This window comes from Plodia interpunctella, chromosome 6, assembly GCF_027563975.2.
Source record: "Plodia interpunctella isolate USDA-ARS_2022_Savannah chromosome 6, ilPloInte3.2, whole genome shotgun sequence".
Classification (NCBI taxonomy): Eukaryota; Metazoa; Arthropoda; class Insecta; order Lepidoptera; family Pyralidae; genus Plodia; species Plodia interpunctella.
In genome coordinates, this window is record NC_071299.1 from 9,342,842 (window position 1) to 9,361,708 (window position 18,867).

General features: G+C 34.9%; 1 protein-coding gene across 1 annotated transcript; it reads right to left on the reverse strand.

Moving 5' to 3' along the window:
• Nucleotides 1-113: 113 nt before the first annotated feature.
• LOC128670988 (probable peptidoglycan muropeptide transporter SLC46) lies at nt 114-18,423 on the reverse strand. Its single transcript, XM_053747045.2, has 7 exons — nt 17,458-18,423; nt 9,296-9,455; nt 8,960-9,061; nt 5,341-5,478; nt 4,043-4,126; nt 2,438-2,594; nt 114-417 (listed from the first exon to the last, which is right to left on the reverse strand). The coding sequence occupies exons 1-7, from the start codon at nt 18,247-18,249 to the stop codon at nt 348-350; spliced, it is 1,503 nt and encodes a 500-aa protein (XP_053603020.1). The 5' UTR covers nt 18,250-18,423; the 3' UTR covers nt 114-347.
• Nucleotides 18,424-18,867: the final 444 nt, after the last annotated feature.

Sequence of the window (18,867 nt, forward strand, 5' to 3'; positions counted from 1 at the left end):
CCAGGACAGAGATGGAGACGGAAGGAGGCCTGTGCCCAGCAGTGGGTCACGGAGGGCTGCAGATGATGATGATGATGATGATGAGACATAACGGCCGATTCCAAACAAAGTAATTTCCTTTTATACAGCATTTATTTATTTCTCATACACTTAGGGTGGGTTGCTCCGTCAACTATGACGTTAACTGTAACGAGTGCTGAAAACACGATGTACGCCATTTTGCCTACACGTCAGCGATGCACCGGTTAAAATCAATGTCAAATTTGATGGTGCAACTCACCCTTAAACCCACGAAAACGTCTATTTTTCACTTATAGTAAATGCTTTTGAAGGTTTTTGCTTAAGGGTTACACGTTTTTATTCACATTTTCGGTTTCTTCAATACTATTGTCTTTCTGCTGCTCAAAGTACATCCATCTGAAACAATAGATAATTTAAAAAAATAAAAATATACTCGATTTCGGCTACGGCTCTGCCCACGTGAATTTCCCACTGAGCAGTTCTTTTTCCGGGATGAAAAATACCCTATGTCTTTCTCCGCACTTCAAACACATGTACGTAAAATGCCAGAATTGGATTGAAGAGCGTGAAGAGTTTACAAACTTATAGGATGAGAATTGATTGATTAGGATTTTTTTAATTTTAATAATAATAATTTCAATTCAATTTAATTTTATATTCAACAATATGTGGACCACAAAAGTCTGAAATAAATGATTTTTTTTATTTTTATTATTTATTAATCTCTCTCTCACCCTTACTATCTTTTCTGAGCATTTTGATAGGTTTTCTTCCTCTATAGGTCATTTTTCAGTAATAAAATACTGGTCGTCACAAATTTTACATTAGATTGAACATGATAAAAATAAGAAGAAATTGTACTGATACTACAATAAGAATTTAGGGATAAATAGTAACCACATGTGCTATCCCAAGTAATTATATCGGAATACCAAATTTCAGTCATTCATTGAACGAATTGAAACTGTCATTAAAGCTTAAATCATTACTGAACCAATATACTGACTGATTTTTATTTAAATGTTATTATATATATGTATAATTAAATTGACATAGACTTAATCTTAATCCTACTAATTATAAATGCGAATATTTTATAAATCTTACGTTGTGTATATGATTTGTATTACTAACCGTTATACTAACCGTATCTCACTGTTACATACAAAAGGATCTAAGCTTGATTAAATGAATATTATTTATTTAAATTAAAACTAGGGGACAGATTTTGATGAAATTGGTCACTGAGATAGACTAAACCATCAGGAGTATATAAACTACGTTGTACGAGACGACGTCGCCCCTCACGATGTTTTCCTTCACCAGAACCTATATACATGAGTTAGATTGATATACAAACTCATGAGGATTCGCACCCACCATTCGGGACCGTTTTGATTAATTTTTGCAGTCTTAACGATTACACCACAACTGCTTCATTGTAGGTTACTTTGATATATGGTTGGCTATACAAAAAACTAATTCCATAACAATACGCGTACAACCGTAGCGTAATTAATATTCTATATAAGCAGGTTAGTAGCCTTATGATGTGTGGGTTCAAATTCCACCACAAACCAGTTGAAGCCTTTTTAAAAATACTTATTGTCATATATTGGCAAATTATTCGAAAGTTACACTATAACTTGGTGCAAATACTTTGAATTTTATTTTAATTTCAGTTACATATTTTAGGATTAAAAGTATAGTTTTAGTTTTTAGGATTAAAAGTGTAGTTTTATTACGATCATCCCGATCGTAATTGGTGACTTCTAGTATTGAATCTACTATTTTTATTTTGCGAATTAATTTTTTTCTCCTTTACAAAATAGATCTGTCTCTGTGCCAAAATTCATAAAATTATGTTGAAAGATACATATATTCTGCACGGGTTCTAACTGCTTGTAGTTCATGCCCACGTCTTCATGCTAGTAATGGTCAACAGCACAAAAATTCTGCCGCGCCTACAGAGAATAATAAGTAAGGAAGAACTATTGAACAATGGAGTCTCCCAGGAATGTAACTATGAATAAATTAATATTTGTTATAATCAGATTATGTTATGTTTTGTTTATTTTATGCACAATATATTTATTAAACTAAAAATATTACTGAAAACTTCCATTTACATTTTTGTCCAAAAATAGCCAAATGCCATAAAACTAAATGAAAAGACTTTAAATCTACTAATATTATAAATGCGAGAGTTTGTGGGGATGTATGTTTTTTCACACGAAACTACTGAACGGATTGTTATGAAATTTGGTACACGGGTAGAATATAACCTGAAATAACACATAGGATACTTTTTATCCAAAAGTTCCCACGGGAGCGAAGCCCCGGGTCGCAGCTAGTCCTACATAAAAACAATATAATAAAGACATGAAAAATGTGAAGAAGAATAGGAAAATCTTACCCAAAGATAGCAACAGCAGGTACAGTCATGGCCGCCCCGAGAAGGAAGACGGTCCCGGGCATAATGTTCAGGGTCGCCATGTACACACGAGAGTACAGCGGGCCGTAGACCAGGGGCATCATGGCCTCGGCTAGGCCGAAGAGAGAGTTCACTTTACCTGAAGGGAAATTGTATTAGGTAGATTCTATTGTTGAAATTGATAATTTTGTGACCTATTTTGTATATCTAATTCCACTATATGTGAAGCAAAATTGTGCTCATCAGAATTAAAGGTGTTTTTGGATAGCTGTTTCATTTTATAACTCTTCAATTCTATATTTTTTTAAATGAAATAGCGGTCATAACGAAGGTTGCTAAGTATATATATTTCTATTTTTTTTTCTTATAAATGTGTATCTGTTTAAAGTGATTTCCAAAACATCTGTGACCGCCATAGGTGACCGCATAATCTAGACTCCTATAATACGAACAATCTAAAAACTACGAAGTAAATAATATAATTTGACTAAAATATCTAAGTAAATGATCAAAAATGTGAGCATATATTTACAATCTTGCAAGACGTAATTAATTCATTATTCATTATAAACAAACATATAATGATAAATTACAATCAAATACACGCTTTATCACTTTATGAAATTCTAATACGAGTAATTACGATCAAATGTACAAGACGTACACGATAATCGTTTTATTATTGTTTTGTTCAAGAGATAATTACTTAGCGAAATCTTTCTGACAAGTATAACATTAATCTCGACTGCGATATGAGAGTTCATTTCGATGGAGACTCTGCTTATATGAGTATGTATCTCAGGAATAATATTTTTTGATAGGCAGGTAGTAATAAGGATTTCTTAAACACAACAGGTCAATCGAAAAACAAAGATTTGATAGCTTTATAGTCAGGATACAGAAAGGCATGAATACTTAACCCAGTGACCAAAATAGGAAAATATTTAAGCTTTGTTTAGTGAAGACTTTTTATTGTTAACATTCAAATAGAGAATTTGGAGACAAAAAAGTAGGACAGCGGATCCTAACTCCGATGCTGCTGCTGCCTCAACGGCTGTGAAACAACCAGGAAAACGCTCAGAATGTAAACAACTTGAATAAATGATTTTTTAATTTAATATAAGAATTAATTAAAAAGATCTTTCTAAAGACCAGTGTAATAAATATGGAAATATATTGTAAATTAAATAGTAATGATTATTACATATCATAAGATCAAGTTGATGGCTGCCCTCGAAAAATATTTGTGAAAAAAGGAACAGCCGTTGCCCAACAGTGAGACACATCGATAGGCTAATTAATAAAAAAAAAGATCAATAATTAATGACCTCCGTGGTGTGTAGTAATTGTAATCTTTTTATACCTGTTAGTAATAAGCACATCCGTTTATGGTATAGAAGACTGTAGTTAAAACCTATGTCAGGCGATATTTTAATGTTATTGTGCTTTAGTTCACCGGACCCATTGCTCCGTATGGACCGTTCAATTGTCCAATTATAATTAAAATTAATTCAAATTTTAGCCTTCGACGCTGTCTAATATTAAAACTACCAGCTACAACAATTGAGGTACAAGCGTAAAACTTACCTAATTCCTCGCTGGTCACCAATTTAGACGCAATGGACCGCATTGCAATGAAAGATGTGCCATTGAAAATCTCCACCAAAGGCGCTGAAACAATGAATACATTTGAACTTTCTTCGTTATTTCACCTTAATACACTATATTAGCAAAATTTAAATTTTTGTCTGTGTGAATGTTTGATCGCTCATCACGCAAAAACTTCTGGATGGGATTTGATGCGGTCTTCACAGATATATAGCGTATAGTCTAATTTAAAATATGCTATAGGTTTTATCGCGATACATTGCTTAGAATCCGAGATAAACGCAAGCGAAATCGCAGGCAAAAGCTAGTGAACAATAAAAAATGCGTGACGTGAAATTACTATCAAAATGGAGTATTACACGACTGCCAAAAAAGGAGTATTAAGGTTTTAGGAATGTTACATTATCAATTTCCTTTCCATCTTTGTTGTTGTCTAAGTAAAAAAATAAAATGACCTGGGGAATTACCCAAGTTCTAGGATACCACAGAGTAAACAAAAAGGTGCAAACACTAAAACAAACATCATTAAACAAATCCGTTTAGAAACTCTTAACACTGTTGTCAAGTGCTACTGTGTCTTTTATAACTAAAATTGTATATATCTGTATTCTGGTATTCTGATCTAAAAAATCGCTAAATTCGTCACTGGACACGTGAATATAAGCAAGTGAGTATAAGAAACTATTTGTTAATCAATCACTTAAAGTCTTTTCAACGGATTTCTATAAAAAATTGAACACAGGTAAATTGTTATCCGGAAGTACTTATAGTAAATATTTATTGCAATATTTCCACGTAAACGAAGCCTCGAGCCGTTAGTATTATTGAAAATACTATTATATAGCTCATCAGCTGAATAAGCTGTGTCCCTTACTCGCTTTAAATACTCGCCTCTAGATAGCAATTGTTAGTTGTAAAAAGTCATATAAGAAACCTTTAGGCGGGTGAATTTAACGAGCGTTCTGAACCCTGCCGCGGGCTCTCATTAGTGTTAATTAAATTGTACCATACACAGTAATCAATTTCATTATCCTATTTTATAAATAAGTAAAGTACTGGTGCAATGTTAATTTTATAAATGTTTAATTAAAAAAATATATATTCTTTATTTAAAAAAAAATGTCGGACACTAATGAAACGCTACACGCCGCGTTCAAATGCTCATGAAATTCACAATAGAGCAATAAACACACTCGATAATAAAGAAAGAGTCGCATCGTATGACATCCACGGATGTGGAGTGGTACCATTAGGACTACATGCCCTGACAGACTCACCCATGTAAATCTCGAAGGTGGTGGTGGCAAAGGCGAATATGAAGGAGGCGAGGATCTTGCTGGTGCAGGAGATAATGCCCACCACCGTATCGTCCAGCTTCATGAAGTCGCTGAAGATGCTGATGGAAAATAGTGTACCTGGAGAAGTAATTTTGTACTAAGTATCAATTGAGAATTCTGTTCTTGCGAGTGGAGCATACTACTAATCCTATTAATAAAAATGCGAAAGTTGTTCAAATTCAAATTAAAAATTCTTTATTCAATTTAGGATGATATACATCACTCATTTCCAAAGCGCAGGTGAAGAAGAAGCGGCGCAACAAACTTCACCACAGCCTTTCTCCAAAGACGTCAATTAACAAATGTAGGTCTTAGGTTGTGAGTGAATGTGTATATGTTTGTTACTCTTTCAGGCAAAATCTACTGCACCGATTATGATCAAATTTGGTATATAACTGGGAATAACACATATGGTACTTTATATGAAGAAATTCCCACGGGAGCGAAGCCCTTTGGGTGCAGCAAGTATTCCATGCTTTTGAACGGGCTGAACTGAACGGGTCAAGTATCTTTACCATTCTGTATATTTCAGATATTCAAATGAAGCTATCAAGCAAGGCTTCGTTTGTCGATTGACCTGTTGTCTTTAGGAGACAATCGTTGCCCTGATTCAAAGGTACCAATGCTTTTGGATGTGGACAGGCAATTGTATCAACGACAAAGGATCCAATCGGCTCAGTACACAGGCCTTTTGACTGCGAAACATTGGCTTGGCATAATAGTTTGAGTTAGGGCTGCCGTTCGACCGACATTCCCAAGTTTAAAAGACGTCTGGCGAAGAAACGAGCGACATATTATCACAGTTTTCCGGGAAAAAGATTTCAATTTAACGTGAAGTATTGAAGATTTTCTCCAGTGTCGAAAAATTAAGTGATGGCAGTCCTAGTTCGAAATATGAGTAGTGTGTAAGTTACTTTATTTTTATTCACATTTTATAAATCTTTTCAACATCTATATCGTTTAATTAGAACGGAAATTAAGTCTAAAAATTAAAATGTAACTTCATTATTCAGAACCATACGAGATCTTCTTCATTTTGAAGCAAGAATACAATCATCCATACTGCCATACTAATAAAGTTTTTCAAATTTTCATTATGTCAACATGGACAATGGATAGTATGTGAGAAGAGCCTACTAAGCATATATTTGTATGGTTAAAGTGCTATAAATCAGCTCAGCAAGTAAAATTATTACAGCACTGGTATCTGTTTGTACACAATAATATCTCAGCAAATAAGCGCATATGCAACAAACATTGCACTATCTTCAAGGTACAGGTGTACCTTGAAGATAGTTAGTACCTTGAAAATAGTTAAGAAGATAATTCAGACAGGTGTCTGAATTATCAATATTACGTGTTAATAACAAAAATACACGACAACTATTCATATGAAAATTGGACGTTGAATTGTTTGTATAAGAGTGTAATAAAACAGGCGGATAAAAATAGATTATAATAGATAGAGGCGTACATCACGTATTTAACCATTACGGGATAGACAGAGCCAAGGATAACTACATTAAGCTGTATATTGGTGAAATTGAGATTAAATTATATAGTGATAGGTTAGTAGTCTATATATAGCCTTTTAGAAAATTCTCTTTATAGTCCTTTCGCTTGCTTAAATTTTGTAGAGAGGTTATTAATAAGACGTGTTGGAGCCAGTGTGCCGCTTTTCCACTTTTTTTCTTAAATAAGTAGTCCTTAGTACTTAGACCATTAGCATGCATATACACCTTGACGAAATCAAGTCAGCACTTTCGTGTATGTAACTCAGCAAATAAGGAACTTTGGAAATTACATCCCTAAGGGAATGAAATGGATGAATGTGGGCTGCACACAAGTTCACATAAGTTAGTTTAGCTAATATTGACAAGTTTTGTAAGTACTTAGTTCAAATCTTTTTCGTTTGCTATAATATAGTGAAGTGGTAATGCCATCTTTAACAGAAAAAAAAAATCTTTGACATTAAACGCTGATCAAAAAGTGTAGTCACGTTATTAGTTAATGTGACTCGTAAGTTAAAAAATTAAAAAAATAATAACTTCTAGTTAAAAAACAGAACACATCCGGAAGCAACTTTTTACAGCAACACACGAATCAGACAGATATGTTACCTCCATAGATAAAAGAAATATATCGTTACCTCCATAGTTAAAAGAAATATATATTAATTTTATCTATGATTACCTTCCAAAACTAACCACGAGTGTGGTCAGGTGGTCAGAGGGTGAAAATCGAAAAAAATTTTTCGTCTTCACTATATAGTGTGCAGTTCTCTCGCTCATATTCGTGTGAAGGGAAAATATATATTTTCAAGTTTAACCATTAGCCTAAACGGTACGCCCACAAGCACGGTAATATAGTTCATAATACCAAATACCAAAAGAACTTTGATACGTAAAAATTAATAAATAATTGCCTAGCTAATAAGAGCTATGTAAATCGTGGAAGCGCGCGCTACTTACTTTGAGAACAATGACGCTTTTGCCTTGGATGGAAAATGCATATTTTCATTAAAGTAACTAATTACTAGTATCCAACCGAAAGGCGAATTTTGTCTGTCATCACTACTAGAAAATAGATAATTTATAATATTTTTTAATTTACACTAAAAGGGGTTTAATTAAAGTTAGCGTTTTTTTATTTGTCGCAGCCACTATACACCTATTTTGTTTTTTGAAAAGAATATATCGAGGAGAACAAACTTTATTGATCACATGTAACTAAACTATGTCAATGTTTATCATTTTATTTTTTCGCCAATCAAACTGAAGCTGGACAGTAATTCAATTGCATAATGTTGATTTTACACTGAGCCAAAGCGCTATCGTATAGCATCGACAATATTTACTATCTCTACATAGTATAAAATAATGTCGCTTCTCGCTGTCTGTCCGTCCTTATGCATGCTTAGATCTTTTAAATAGATAGAGTTATTCAAGAGGAAGGTAGGTTCAACTCACCTTTAGTGATTGTCCACAGTTTAACCATTGCACTGATAACTTTCAATAATATTGATCCTGTTGTCGTATTGAGTTTAAGTAAATAATGATACTAGTACTCATACATATATTACAATGTACATATACAATCGAAACCACCTAACAAATAGTTCAATCTATATTGAATTTTTGATATTAAGATAAATCGGTAATTATTTTATCTCAATTAGTTTCTAAAGATAGGTTCTTTAGAACCTACTTTTTATTAGACTTTGCGACTATTATTATAACACAAGCACATTCTGTCATGGTTTCGTTATGACAATAGATATCTACTTTTCTTCCTAATCGTGTATTCCTCATGACTGAGGGTCGTGGTCATTACGTGGAATGAAACACACGACGACTTTCTTGGCACAGACATTTCACACACATTTGATATTCAACCAGAGTACAGGTCTCACGATATTTTCCTTCACTGGAAGCAAGTGGTTAGATTGGTATACAAACTAATTCTAACCTGGGACCTAACAAGCGTCTTAACTATTACACCACCACCGCTTCTGACTATAGATATTTGATGGTACGTAAAAGTGGGTCTTAATACATACCGGCGAGGTTTGTGATGATGCTGTACGTACAGAACATACTGAACTGAACCTCATTCCAGTTGAACCGGTACCTCATGAAAAGGTACAACACGTTCATTTCACCTGAAACAAGTTCAGACACTAATTTCAATGCAGATCAGTAGCAGATCATAATTAATTACGTTATAAATTTAAATAATATTTCAATAAATTATAAATCAAAATATTGCATTGCATTTAACGGGCCCATTATATATTATTTTATAATAGATTAAGACTTGAGTAATAAGTAACGGTTTACAGAGAGAACTCTTTCAACTTCGCGAGTTTCCACCAGAGTTTTCCCCACTAACTCACCATGTAAAGGTCCAAATATTACGCACACCACAACGATGAGCAAGGACACCCTGAGCCTCCGTCTCCGGGGCCCGCTGCGGAACGCCACAGTCAAGGTCTCCTTCACGTGTCGGGCGTCGAAGAAGGACCACAACCAGCCTCGACATCCCGTTGGCAGCTCCTGGAACGCGTCATATTTTGTTTTAGAAGAATACTTCATGATTCTTGAAACGATAGTAAAACAAGAGTGTACCAGCTGCTTCTCCACACGACCAGATTGGAATAGTCAGAGTAAACGCTTGTACACTGGAGGGATAGCCTGATAAGCCACTTCATAAGGCTATAGGCTAACAACCTATCACTATTAAATCTACTATAAGCCCGCTATAGAGTGAAAACTCACATTGAAGAAAAATACATAATGTAAACACTTTAATTTCATGTGTTTCGTTCTAAGTACGTGTAACAAAGAATACAATGTCTCAAGTTGTCAAACAACCCTTAATATCCCTATAGGAATAGAAAATTAACCGATAAAATAAAGGTCAATCTGGGCATATATAATATAGAGTACAAAATAAAGACACCAGAGCGTAGTCTTATAAATAAAATTGTGTGTCTTTTGTGTTGCAAGGTTTATTATATTTGTATCCTTTAGACTGCTTCTTTGGCGACGCTACGAATGCAATGCTGGAAAGAGATCCAGTGCATGCAGAACCTATATAGCTATGACAATATGATCTTGGTAAATAAGAACAAATATCATCTCATATTTTATGATCATAATTTTATTTTAAGATAATAAATATTACTATGTGACATCATGCGCGAAAACCAAAGACTTATTTTTATTTAAAAGTTACTTATTTAAGTACTAATATAAAAGGAAATTATCTTGTATTAATTTAAATCATTTAACTGTAACGAATAACATTTGTAGGAGATTATCTATTGAAAGGTACATTTTCATGATACTATATTATCATCTTTTGAAATTATCGATTAAAATTTTAACTAGACCGAAACAAAACATAAAATAATACTTGACTATTTACCCGGAATTTCTAAGTGAGATTCAACTTTGGATATAAAACAATTCACACGAAAATGAAGTTATCTAGTGAACTAAAATCTATAAGGCACATTAGATATAAATTCTGAAAGTTTGACCGCCAATATCAAGTTTCGGAGATACGAGCAGGCATGCGTTAATAATGCTCACAAAGTAGCTACTATGCCCTAACTTCATTCAAATTGTTAGTCACTTGTTTTCGTTTCGTATTACTGTACATAAAATAATTGAATATCATTGCTCTGTGAGAAATCAAACAGTCCAATTATTTTTAATCGGTTGAAATAATTTATCGTTAGTTGTAGTCATGCACAGTTAAATTATACAGGCGTATAACATTGAACTATATATTTTAAACAAGTTATTTTCAAAAAGATTAAGAAACAGCGAACAGCGCATCAAAAACACTAATATTGTATCGTAAGAGTCGATCAAGGAGACAAAATACGAATCTAAAATATCCGCAGAGTAAAAAGTGAATTAATGAAGTCTGGAATAAAAAGCTTTATGACAAAAACAGTTCGCCGAACTTTGGTGGGTTCGGTATACATCGCTGGTTTCTCATTACGGTAAATAACAGCTCTTATACAAAACACGCAATGTTCATTCATTAGCGTCGACATATGTCATAGTTCAGCGGAAGTGTGTAGAAGTTTGAATGGAGACCTCCGTGGTGTAACGTCACTGACGATCAAGTATATCCGCTAATTGGAGGCCACGGGTTCGATTTTCAACGCTAGAAAATGTATGTTCCTGTTTTCAGATATTTGACTACAGTTCTGGATGTGTTGTGCTCTTTTCTGTGTTTGGTTTCATTGGACCTATTTATTGTCTATTATATTATTTTTTGCAAATTTGTGCCTTTATATACAGGGTGATTTCTTTTACATTCACATTATTTTATTTACATGCTCAGTCGATGGTACTGAACAACTTTTCGTACGGAGCTAATCTTGAAATCGACAAAAAAAATCAGCTGATCCATATATTTCCCGCAACTTAGGTATTTAATTTTGTATAGAACTACATATTTTATTTTTCGCGATTTCGGAGTGACTCTCATACTAAAAGTTGTAAAGAATCGTGGACTGGAGCATGTAGACAAAATACTGCCAATGTATAAAAAGTTTGTTTGTTTGTTTGTAAACTCTTTATTGCACGAAGAAAACACATACAAAGAAAGCAGTGAAATAAAGAAAGAACGCGTACAAAGGCGGACTTATCTCAGAAAGGGATTTCTTCCAGTCAACCAAGTATTTGAAAGGAAAAAGTCACCCTGTATGTAGTAGTGTAGTCTATGGAGACAGAAATAAAGTTGGCTACGCGCATTTTGAGAATTTAACAAATTGTATTCGCCAAACCATATCTAGTCTGGGATATTATGAAAATTATTGAATTTTAAAAAGATTATCTTTTAGCTGTTGCAGAATAAAGTTGTTGTGTTATGGAAAACACGGAATTGCACTTAGACGCTTATAGTATTAGCATTTATTATAAGGTTCTGGTGAAGCCAGTGTAATAGGGGTTTTAAGATTTTAAACAACTTTAGGAACAATATTAAGATATTAGATTTTATTCTGTAGTTGCAGTTCTGCTGTTTGTAATAATTTTCGTTACTGTTGACTTTTCTGTAAATTATTAGTCACGTTCTGGTCGAGTTCCAATATTTTTAACCTCGATAATATTTTGACCGTTTGTCCATTAAAATTGCATAAAATTCTATTTAAACAATCCCAGCCAAATTGTTAATGAAATTCGCAAGTTTTACTTGAGGGAAATCCTAAACTAAAACAACAAAAATATTCTCCAAGATCCATAAAATCCTGAAGCATTTATATCTTCAATTGTAAAGTGTTCGTCGGCTGTATTTATAGAAAGAGGTTTCTGACCGCATGTTATTCTTGGCGCGTAGAGGACTATAATAAGAAAGAATAACTGTTTTATTTTAATCTTAAATACATTTTTCTGGTGCTGAAGATTTTACCTATAAATTGTAAAAATTCTACGTATTAATTTAGATAGCTCTTACTTAGCTTAAATCTAAAAACTACGCGACGGATCTTGATGCGGGATTTTTTTAATAGATAGGTCCAAAAGGAAGAATTTTTCAAAGGGCATTAAAGATGGAAGTAAAGGGTTCCAGGAATAAAGGAAGACCTAAGAAGAAATGGATAGAGTGTGTCAAGGATAGTATGAACAGGAAAGAAGTATCGATAGATATGGCAAATGACAGAACGAAATGGAAGGAAATTACATACTGTGCCGACCCCATATGAGTGGGATAAGGTCAAGAAGAAGATCCAAAAGAAAGAATTAGGTTTATATAGTTTATTATAGTTTAACCCAAGCGGAGCCGAGACAAGCGGACCGCTAATCATAAATAAAGTAATAAAGAAAAACAAAATATAAATATAAAATTTCATATATTCCCGAATTATACAGATCCATATAAAATTATTATGAATGGTATTGTTTAATTGCCAACGACATTACGAACGACATAACGAAATACCTCTATCAGCTGTGTGCAACTATAGAAACAAACACCTACAATTTGCTATCATAAGGACTTTCACTATCGGTCTAGAATTGTAATTATCCCTTTTTCCGATTACAGCGATAGCTAGAGCTATACATCATGCAGTCGACGCCTGTCTAAGTGATAAATTGCTTCACGGCTACGCAAATTTGAATGAGGGGGACGTGTTACGCAATCGCTGGGCTTAAGCTCACCGGACAATGATAGGGAACCAAAATAAAAGTTAAATAATTTATTCATTTATTTATTATTTAGTTTTATTTTTCAATTTTAACTTATAGTACTTTATGTTGTAAATCCTTTTAATCCATACCAATAGATTAAGTTCTGTTCTTATTTATAAATTATTTATTCAGAAATTAAACCTTTACGGGCAGTATTTACCAAAGCAGTTTTTAGCTTTCGTAACGACCACAGCTGAGAAGAAATGCCGAAGGAAATTTATTTAAACCCTAATAATAAATATTTTTTCCTGAAATTCCTTTTTTAATGTCGCCTTTTGCAGTCGAATTAGTTCGACCCCGTGTCGTTAAGTATATCTGTTTTCAATTATAAAAAATCCGATTTTTAAGAGTGTTTAACAGTGAAAGTGTGACAGACAGACAGATTTTAATATTAATGATACGGATTCTTTGGTCCGTTTTTTTCCTAAATTACACTTAAAATCAAATCTTTTTAAAATTAAAGTTTGCATTTTACTATAATTGAGCGAAGTTTAATTATTGTTTATACCTTAACTATGTTTTGATCCGGAAAATAATAAAGAACAGTTCATGTACAGTTCAGAATTTTAATTATTTCACAACCCCTATTTGGACCCATAATGAATTATGGTTCCACCAAACACAGGAGGTCCGAGAGAACATTAAATGGAGGGCGATACTCAATGAATTCATAATTTAACAGAATGGAAATTAGCTATGATGTAAAAAATGTTATGATAAGAGATTTACCGGAAACCTTAGAATAGCATATATAATGATTGCTTTTCGAGCACAGAGAATTAAAAAAGGATTTTTGTTAACTAATAAATTATTTTTTTTGGTAACCCAATTTTAAGGAATAAACTTAAAAAAGTTCAAAGATATATTACATTTTATAGAACAGCTATTAATTTAGCAAACAATAATATATAAAGCAGTATGCGGTGACCATTATACGAGGCTCGCATAGGTGAGATTTGTCGGTGAAGGATCCAAAGGACGACAGACCTTTAACTTTCAAACTATTATTTTAGTTTCGGTAAACCTTTTGATTATAGGTACGAGTAAGGGCGGTGTTCCACTTACATATCAAAGGGCTTATCAGTTGGACTAGTGGAAATGAGTCTTTTTTCAGTTCAACAATTGAGAATTTTGAAAAAGTGGTAAGTTAAATGTTCAATCTTTCTAATTATATTTGATCATACAAGGAATATAACATCTTAAAAAATAAAAACATTTTTTTACTTTCCATACTACGATCGATCAGCCGATCGGTAAATTTTTATGTGAGAGCAAAATAAATTTGCCATTTCCTGCTACAGATTCTATGCAAAGCTGCTTCATAAAGTCTAGTATATGTTGGGATATTGCTAATATTTTTCAAAAAATATTCAATCTACTTATAATGGAGGGAACATTTCAAATAGGTTAAAATTATACTTGTAATCGCCGAACTCAGACAGATTTAAAAGCGAAAGCATGAACATTGCGTATTTTTTATGAGAGCTATAATTTATCGCAATGAAAAACCAGAAATGTATAGGTACCGAATCCGTCAATGTTCAGCGAACTTCTTCGCGATAATGTATAGCGAACCACAATCCGACTCGACATGAAGAAGATAGCCAGCGATAGCTTACAAGAAGATTGACTCTAAGAAGCGGTGGTGGTGTAATGGTTAAGTCGCCCGCCTGTGGTTCGAAAGGTCCCAGGTACAAATCCTACTTGTGCCACATGAGTTTGTATACCAATCTGACTCATGTATAGTTCTTTTCATCGATCACCACTTACTTCCAGTGAATGAAAACCATCGTGAGGAAACCTGCACACTGTTTGATTATTAACTTGTGTGTGAAATGGCCACTTCATTACTAATGCCAAGAAATTTGTTGTGTGTGTTTAATTCCACGTAATGACCACAGCCCTTAGCCATGTGGAATACGACTATGAAGAATCTAAATCTCATCTTAGGTTAATTAGACTGGGGGGTGTTGAGATCATAGCTTCTTTAGCACTATTGACCTAGCTCGGCTCATTTAAATATTTAGGAAACATACAATACTTCAAATTTTTCAACTATACCGAGGCGAAAAATAACTAAATGCTACTATCCTAATCCTAACCCTAACCAACTAATATTATAAATGCGAAAGTATTTTGTTTGTTTGTTACTTGTTCACGCTCAATCTACTGAACCAATCTTCTTGAAGTTTTGCATACTTGAAGTATGAAAAAGGATATAGGGTACCTTTCATCCCGGAAAAATAAGTGCTCCCATGGGAAATACACGCGGGCGAAGCGGCGGGCAAAAGATAGTATAAGTATAAATGAGCTGCGAACTGTTTGGAAACGCCTGACTTAAGGAGCATCATCATAACACCTACATAAGTCAGAACTCTTCATTAATCGCTGTCTGTAACATAAGACTATGCCTTATCCCGTAATTTCTCACGACCTCTCCTCAATTGGCTACGTACTGGTACCAGGGTAATCTTATAATCCAGGTGTACCAGCATGATTGAGATTAAGCCTCAGAAATTGATTGATGTTTGTTGTAACACGGCGATATGGAAATTCGAAAGTAAACATCAGCATACAACGCTGAAAATTGATCGTAAGCTCAATATTGGGGCGAGTAATTGTTGTGGTTGTTCGGGTGAATATGCGTTGTTCATTTTTGAGCAGTTTTTTTTTATAACTCGTTTTAGTTGGTGTATTTGTACGAAGATTATGAGTTGTTATTTCAAACAAGGTTTAGAACTGAGGAAGAAACCGGAAAAACAAGATTTACAATTTAAAATTTTATCTGAATTCACATTGAGAATTTCATGTCAGGAGCCAGATTTTGACTTGACGTATTTAATTGTTCCTTGAGGAAATTCACAGCTATGGCATTATTATATAGCTAATACACAACTTGATTTTAGTGTAGTAGATACATTAGGTATAAAGCCCGTAATGACACGAAAAATAATAATCTCAAAAACCACATATTTTCAAATCATGATGTAATAACATTTCAATTAAATAAGAATTAAACACAATGTAACATTGATAATGCACATTGCATTAGAACCTAGAAAATGCTTTTTTCTGATACTGCTGTTTGTCGAAACTAAAATGGCAGCTACAGAAAATAAAATCACATTAAACGCCAAAACTAACCACTAACGTATAAAAAAAGAAAAACTAAACCAACCAGTAGCAACGCTTTCGAGCAGAATCCTCCTCGATTGCCCGTATTAGTCAGCCCACAGAGCGTACAGTGTCGGCTTTAGCACTGCTAGAGTCTTGGGCAATATTTCCACGGTACCCCTTATGTAGGCACACTGCCACACTATCACCGAACTCAGACAGATGCCGACGCGAATGCGTGAACATAAAGTAGTTTACATGAGTTGACGATGTCGGTGGCACAGTGGTCCCGGGTTCTATCCCCGGTCGGGTCATGAAAATGATATTTTTCTGATTGACCCGGGTCTTGGATGTTTATCTATACTTGTTATAAATATAGTATCGTTGAGTTAGTATCCCATAATACAAGTTTCAAACTTACTTTGGGGCTTACTCAATCAGTGTGATTTGTCCTAATATATTTATTTATTTAATTTACCGCAATGAAAAACCTTCAATGTCTACCGAATCCGCTAAAGTTCGGCGAACTGTTCGCGAATAATGTAGAGCCGGCATTATGTTTTTAATGCTACCGTGTATTTCGAAAAATAAGGCCAATCGCAAGAAATTTAAGGAGCGTTCGTGATTGCATTCAGTGGTGAATGATTCTCCTTCTGAACAAGCAAATGGTCATGCGGCCCACCTAATGGAAACCTCTTATTTTAGTGGGAATTCTAGGGTGGCTGCGTTTTATGATCATCTTTCAACATTTGCCAACGGGTGGCGCCGTATGCATACAGCACCCAGGGCGGACGCTCGAAGACGGATACAATCCGTACACTGTTTTTAATTTCCGCGCGCGAGCCTTTAAAATTCAACAGGCTTCTTCAGCGAATGAACAAGCAAGGAACGTGCTGATTCTTTCTCGGGAATTTCCACATTCAGTAATACACGAGCGAGTATAATCAATTGGGGTGAGTCGAGAATGTTGAAAATACGTTTATTATTTTATTTCATACTTGGGAATTCTGGTACCTAAGCACGTGCTTAATAAATTGATCCTATATAATTTAATCGGATTCCTTGTAAAGAAGTAGCAAATATTCGTAAGAATTTAACCAGTAAAAAATTAATCAATATATTTAAATAGTAAAATAGACTCGCCGTATGAGAACTATGTACGAAAGGGATGCATGCTTTTACAAAAGGGCTTTTAAGCAATATCAGGTTCATGAGAAAGTTGAAATAAACTTACTTGTTGTCTCTCCTGTGATATGACTGGATCTTTCAGCCGAATATAGCCGTATATTAAACTCGTCAAATACAAACAGTTCGATATGAAAAATATGCCGTAATAACCGATCTGCTGCAACAGTATACCACTCAACGACATCCCTATAGGTATTCCCAGGGACATACACAAATTGGCCACTCCTACTCTGAATGTCCTCATTTCCTTGGTCGTGACGTCACCGATGTAGCTGAACACACCAACGCACACCGTAATCCATCCTCCCGTGAGCGAAGGGAACAAGTCCGAGAGGGCCGTGAGCTCCAGAGGCAACTCGTAAAAGAAATATGTATTCAGAATATGACTCGTGCAACACAGCACCTCCCCAACGATCGGGACTAGAATACATGCTTTCCTCTTTCCAGTCTTGTCGCTCCAGGCGCCGACGAACAACAGCAAAATACAAGGAAACGCAGTCTGAACAATATTTTTCCACGCCTGCACTGACGCTGTCAGCTTCTGAACTTCAGCTTCCTCAGTCGTGTAGTTCTCTGTCTGCCGCTGGTTCAAAGCGGAACACACTTCGTCACTGTACCCCAAATTTACTCGGCACGCCTTTTCCAAATTCAAATTCTGAACAGCCAGTCCAGAAAACACATTTGACATTATATAGCAAGCGATGATCGGCTCGACGGTTATGCTGGATCTGATGTGCATTAGCTTCTCGCGGACGCCCGACTTGCTCGGCTTGGGCTCATCCTTCGGCGATTCCACTTCCGTCACAGGTTTGTCCACTGACGCGGTGATTCCGTTCATATTGTCCGAAATAATCACAGCTAGAGTTCAATCTGTCATCATTTCTTTCTGAATTCCGCGGGCTCGATCATTGTCGCAGTTGTCCTGATGTAACGCATCACTGGCACGTTTCCCACGACTCCATCGAACGTGTCACGTTAGCAGGTCAGAGGTGTCGCAAGCCGGGGAGGAGACTGAAGTATCCTTTTGTCTTAGGAGTTGATTGGACGGATACGCGTTCGAGTGCTATCATTATAGCAATTGGCGGCGTAGTGTCAGGAGTGCGGAGCCCGCAGGACTGCTAGCAACCTTGCAGTAAGCAGCCGTTTATTCCATTAGAGCAATGTCTGTCATTATTGGAACAGTGGGTACGCTCCGAGCTATGATTAGTGCACGGTCAAGGTACGCTTTATGCGTGGGTTCCTCTGCTATTTTCAGGAATTCGAGCAGGTATGAAATTATTTCACTGATATAAATAGAATAGGTACCTAAATATTGTTTTTATTTACTTCCTGATATCAATATTGATTTGGAATTGAAAGCGAAACACAAAATATTTTTATGAAATAATGTTTACATTCGAAATCACTGTACGGAACTTCGTAAAGTATTCGCAAAAACATCTGGAAGCAAAAAAAA

Bases quoted from the DNA above. Each gene is read 5' to 3' on its own strand.
- LOC128670988 (XM_053747045.2), bottom strand. From the start codon at position 18,249: ATGAACGGAATCACCGCGTCAGTGGACAAACCTGTGACGGAAGTGGAA. The intron at 9,062-9,295 runs GTGAGTTAGTGG...AACTTGTTTCAG, and splicing joins AATATTTGGACCTTTACATG to GTGAAATGAACGTGTTGTAC. The intron at 2,595-4,042 runs GTAAGTTTTACG...ATTTCCCTTCAG, and splicing joins GGTGACCAGCGAGGAATTAG to GTAAAGTGAACTCTCTCTTC.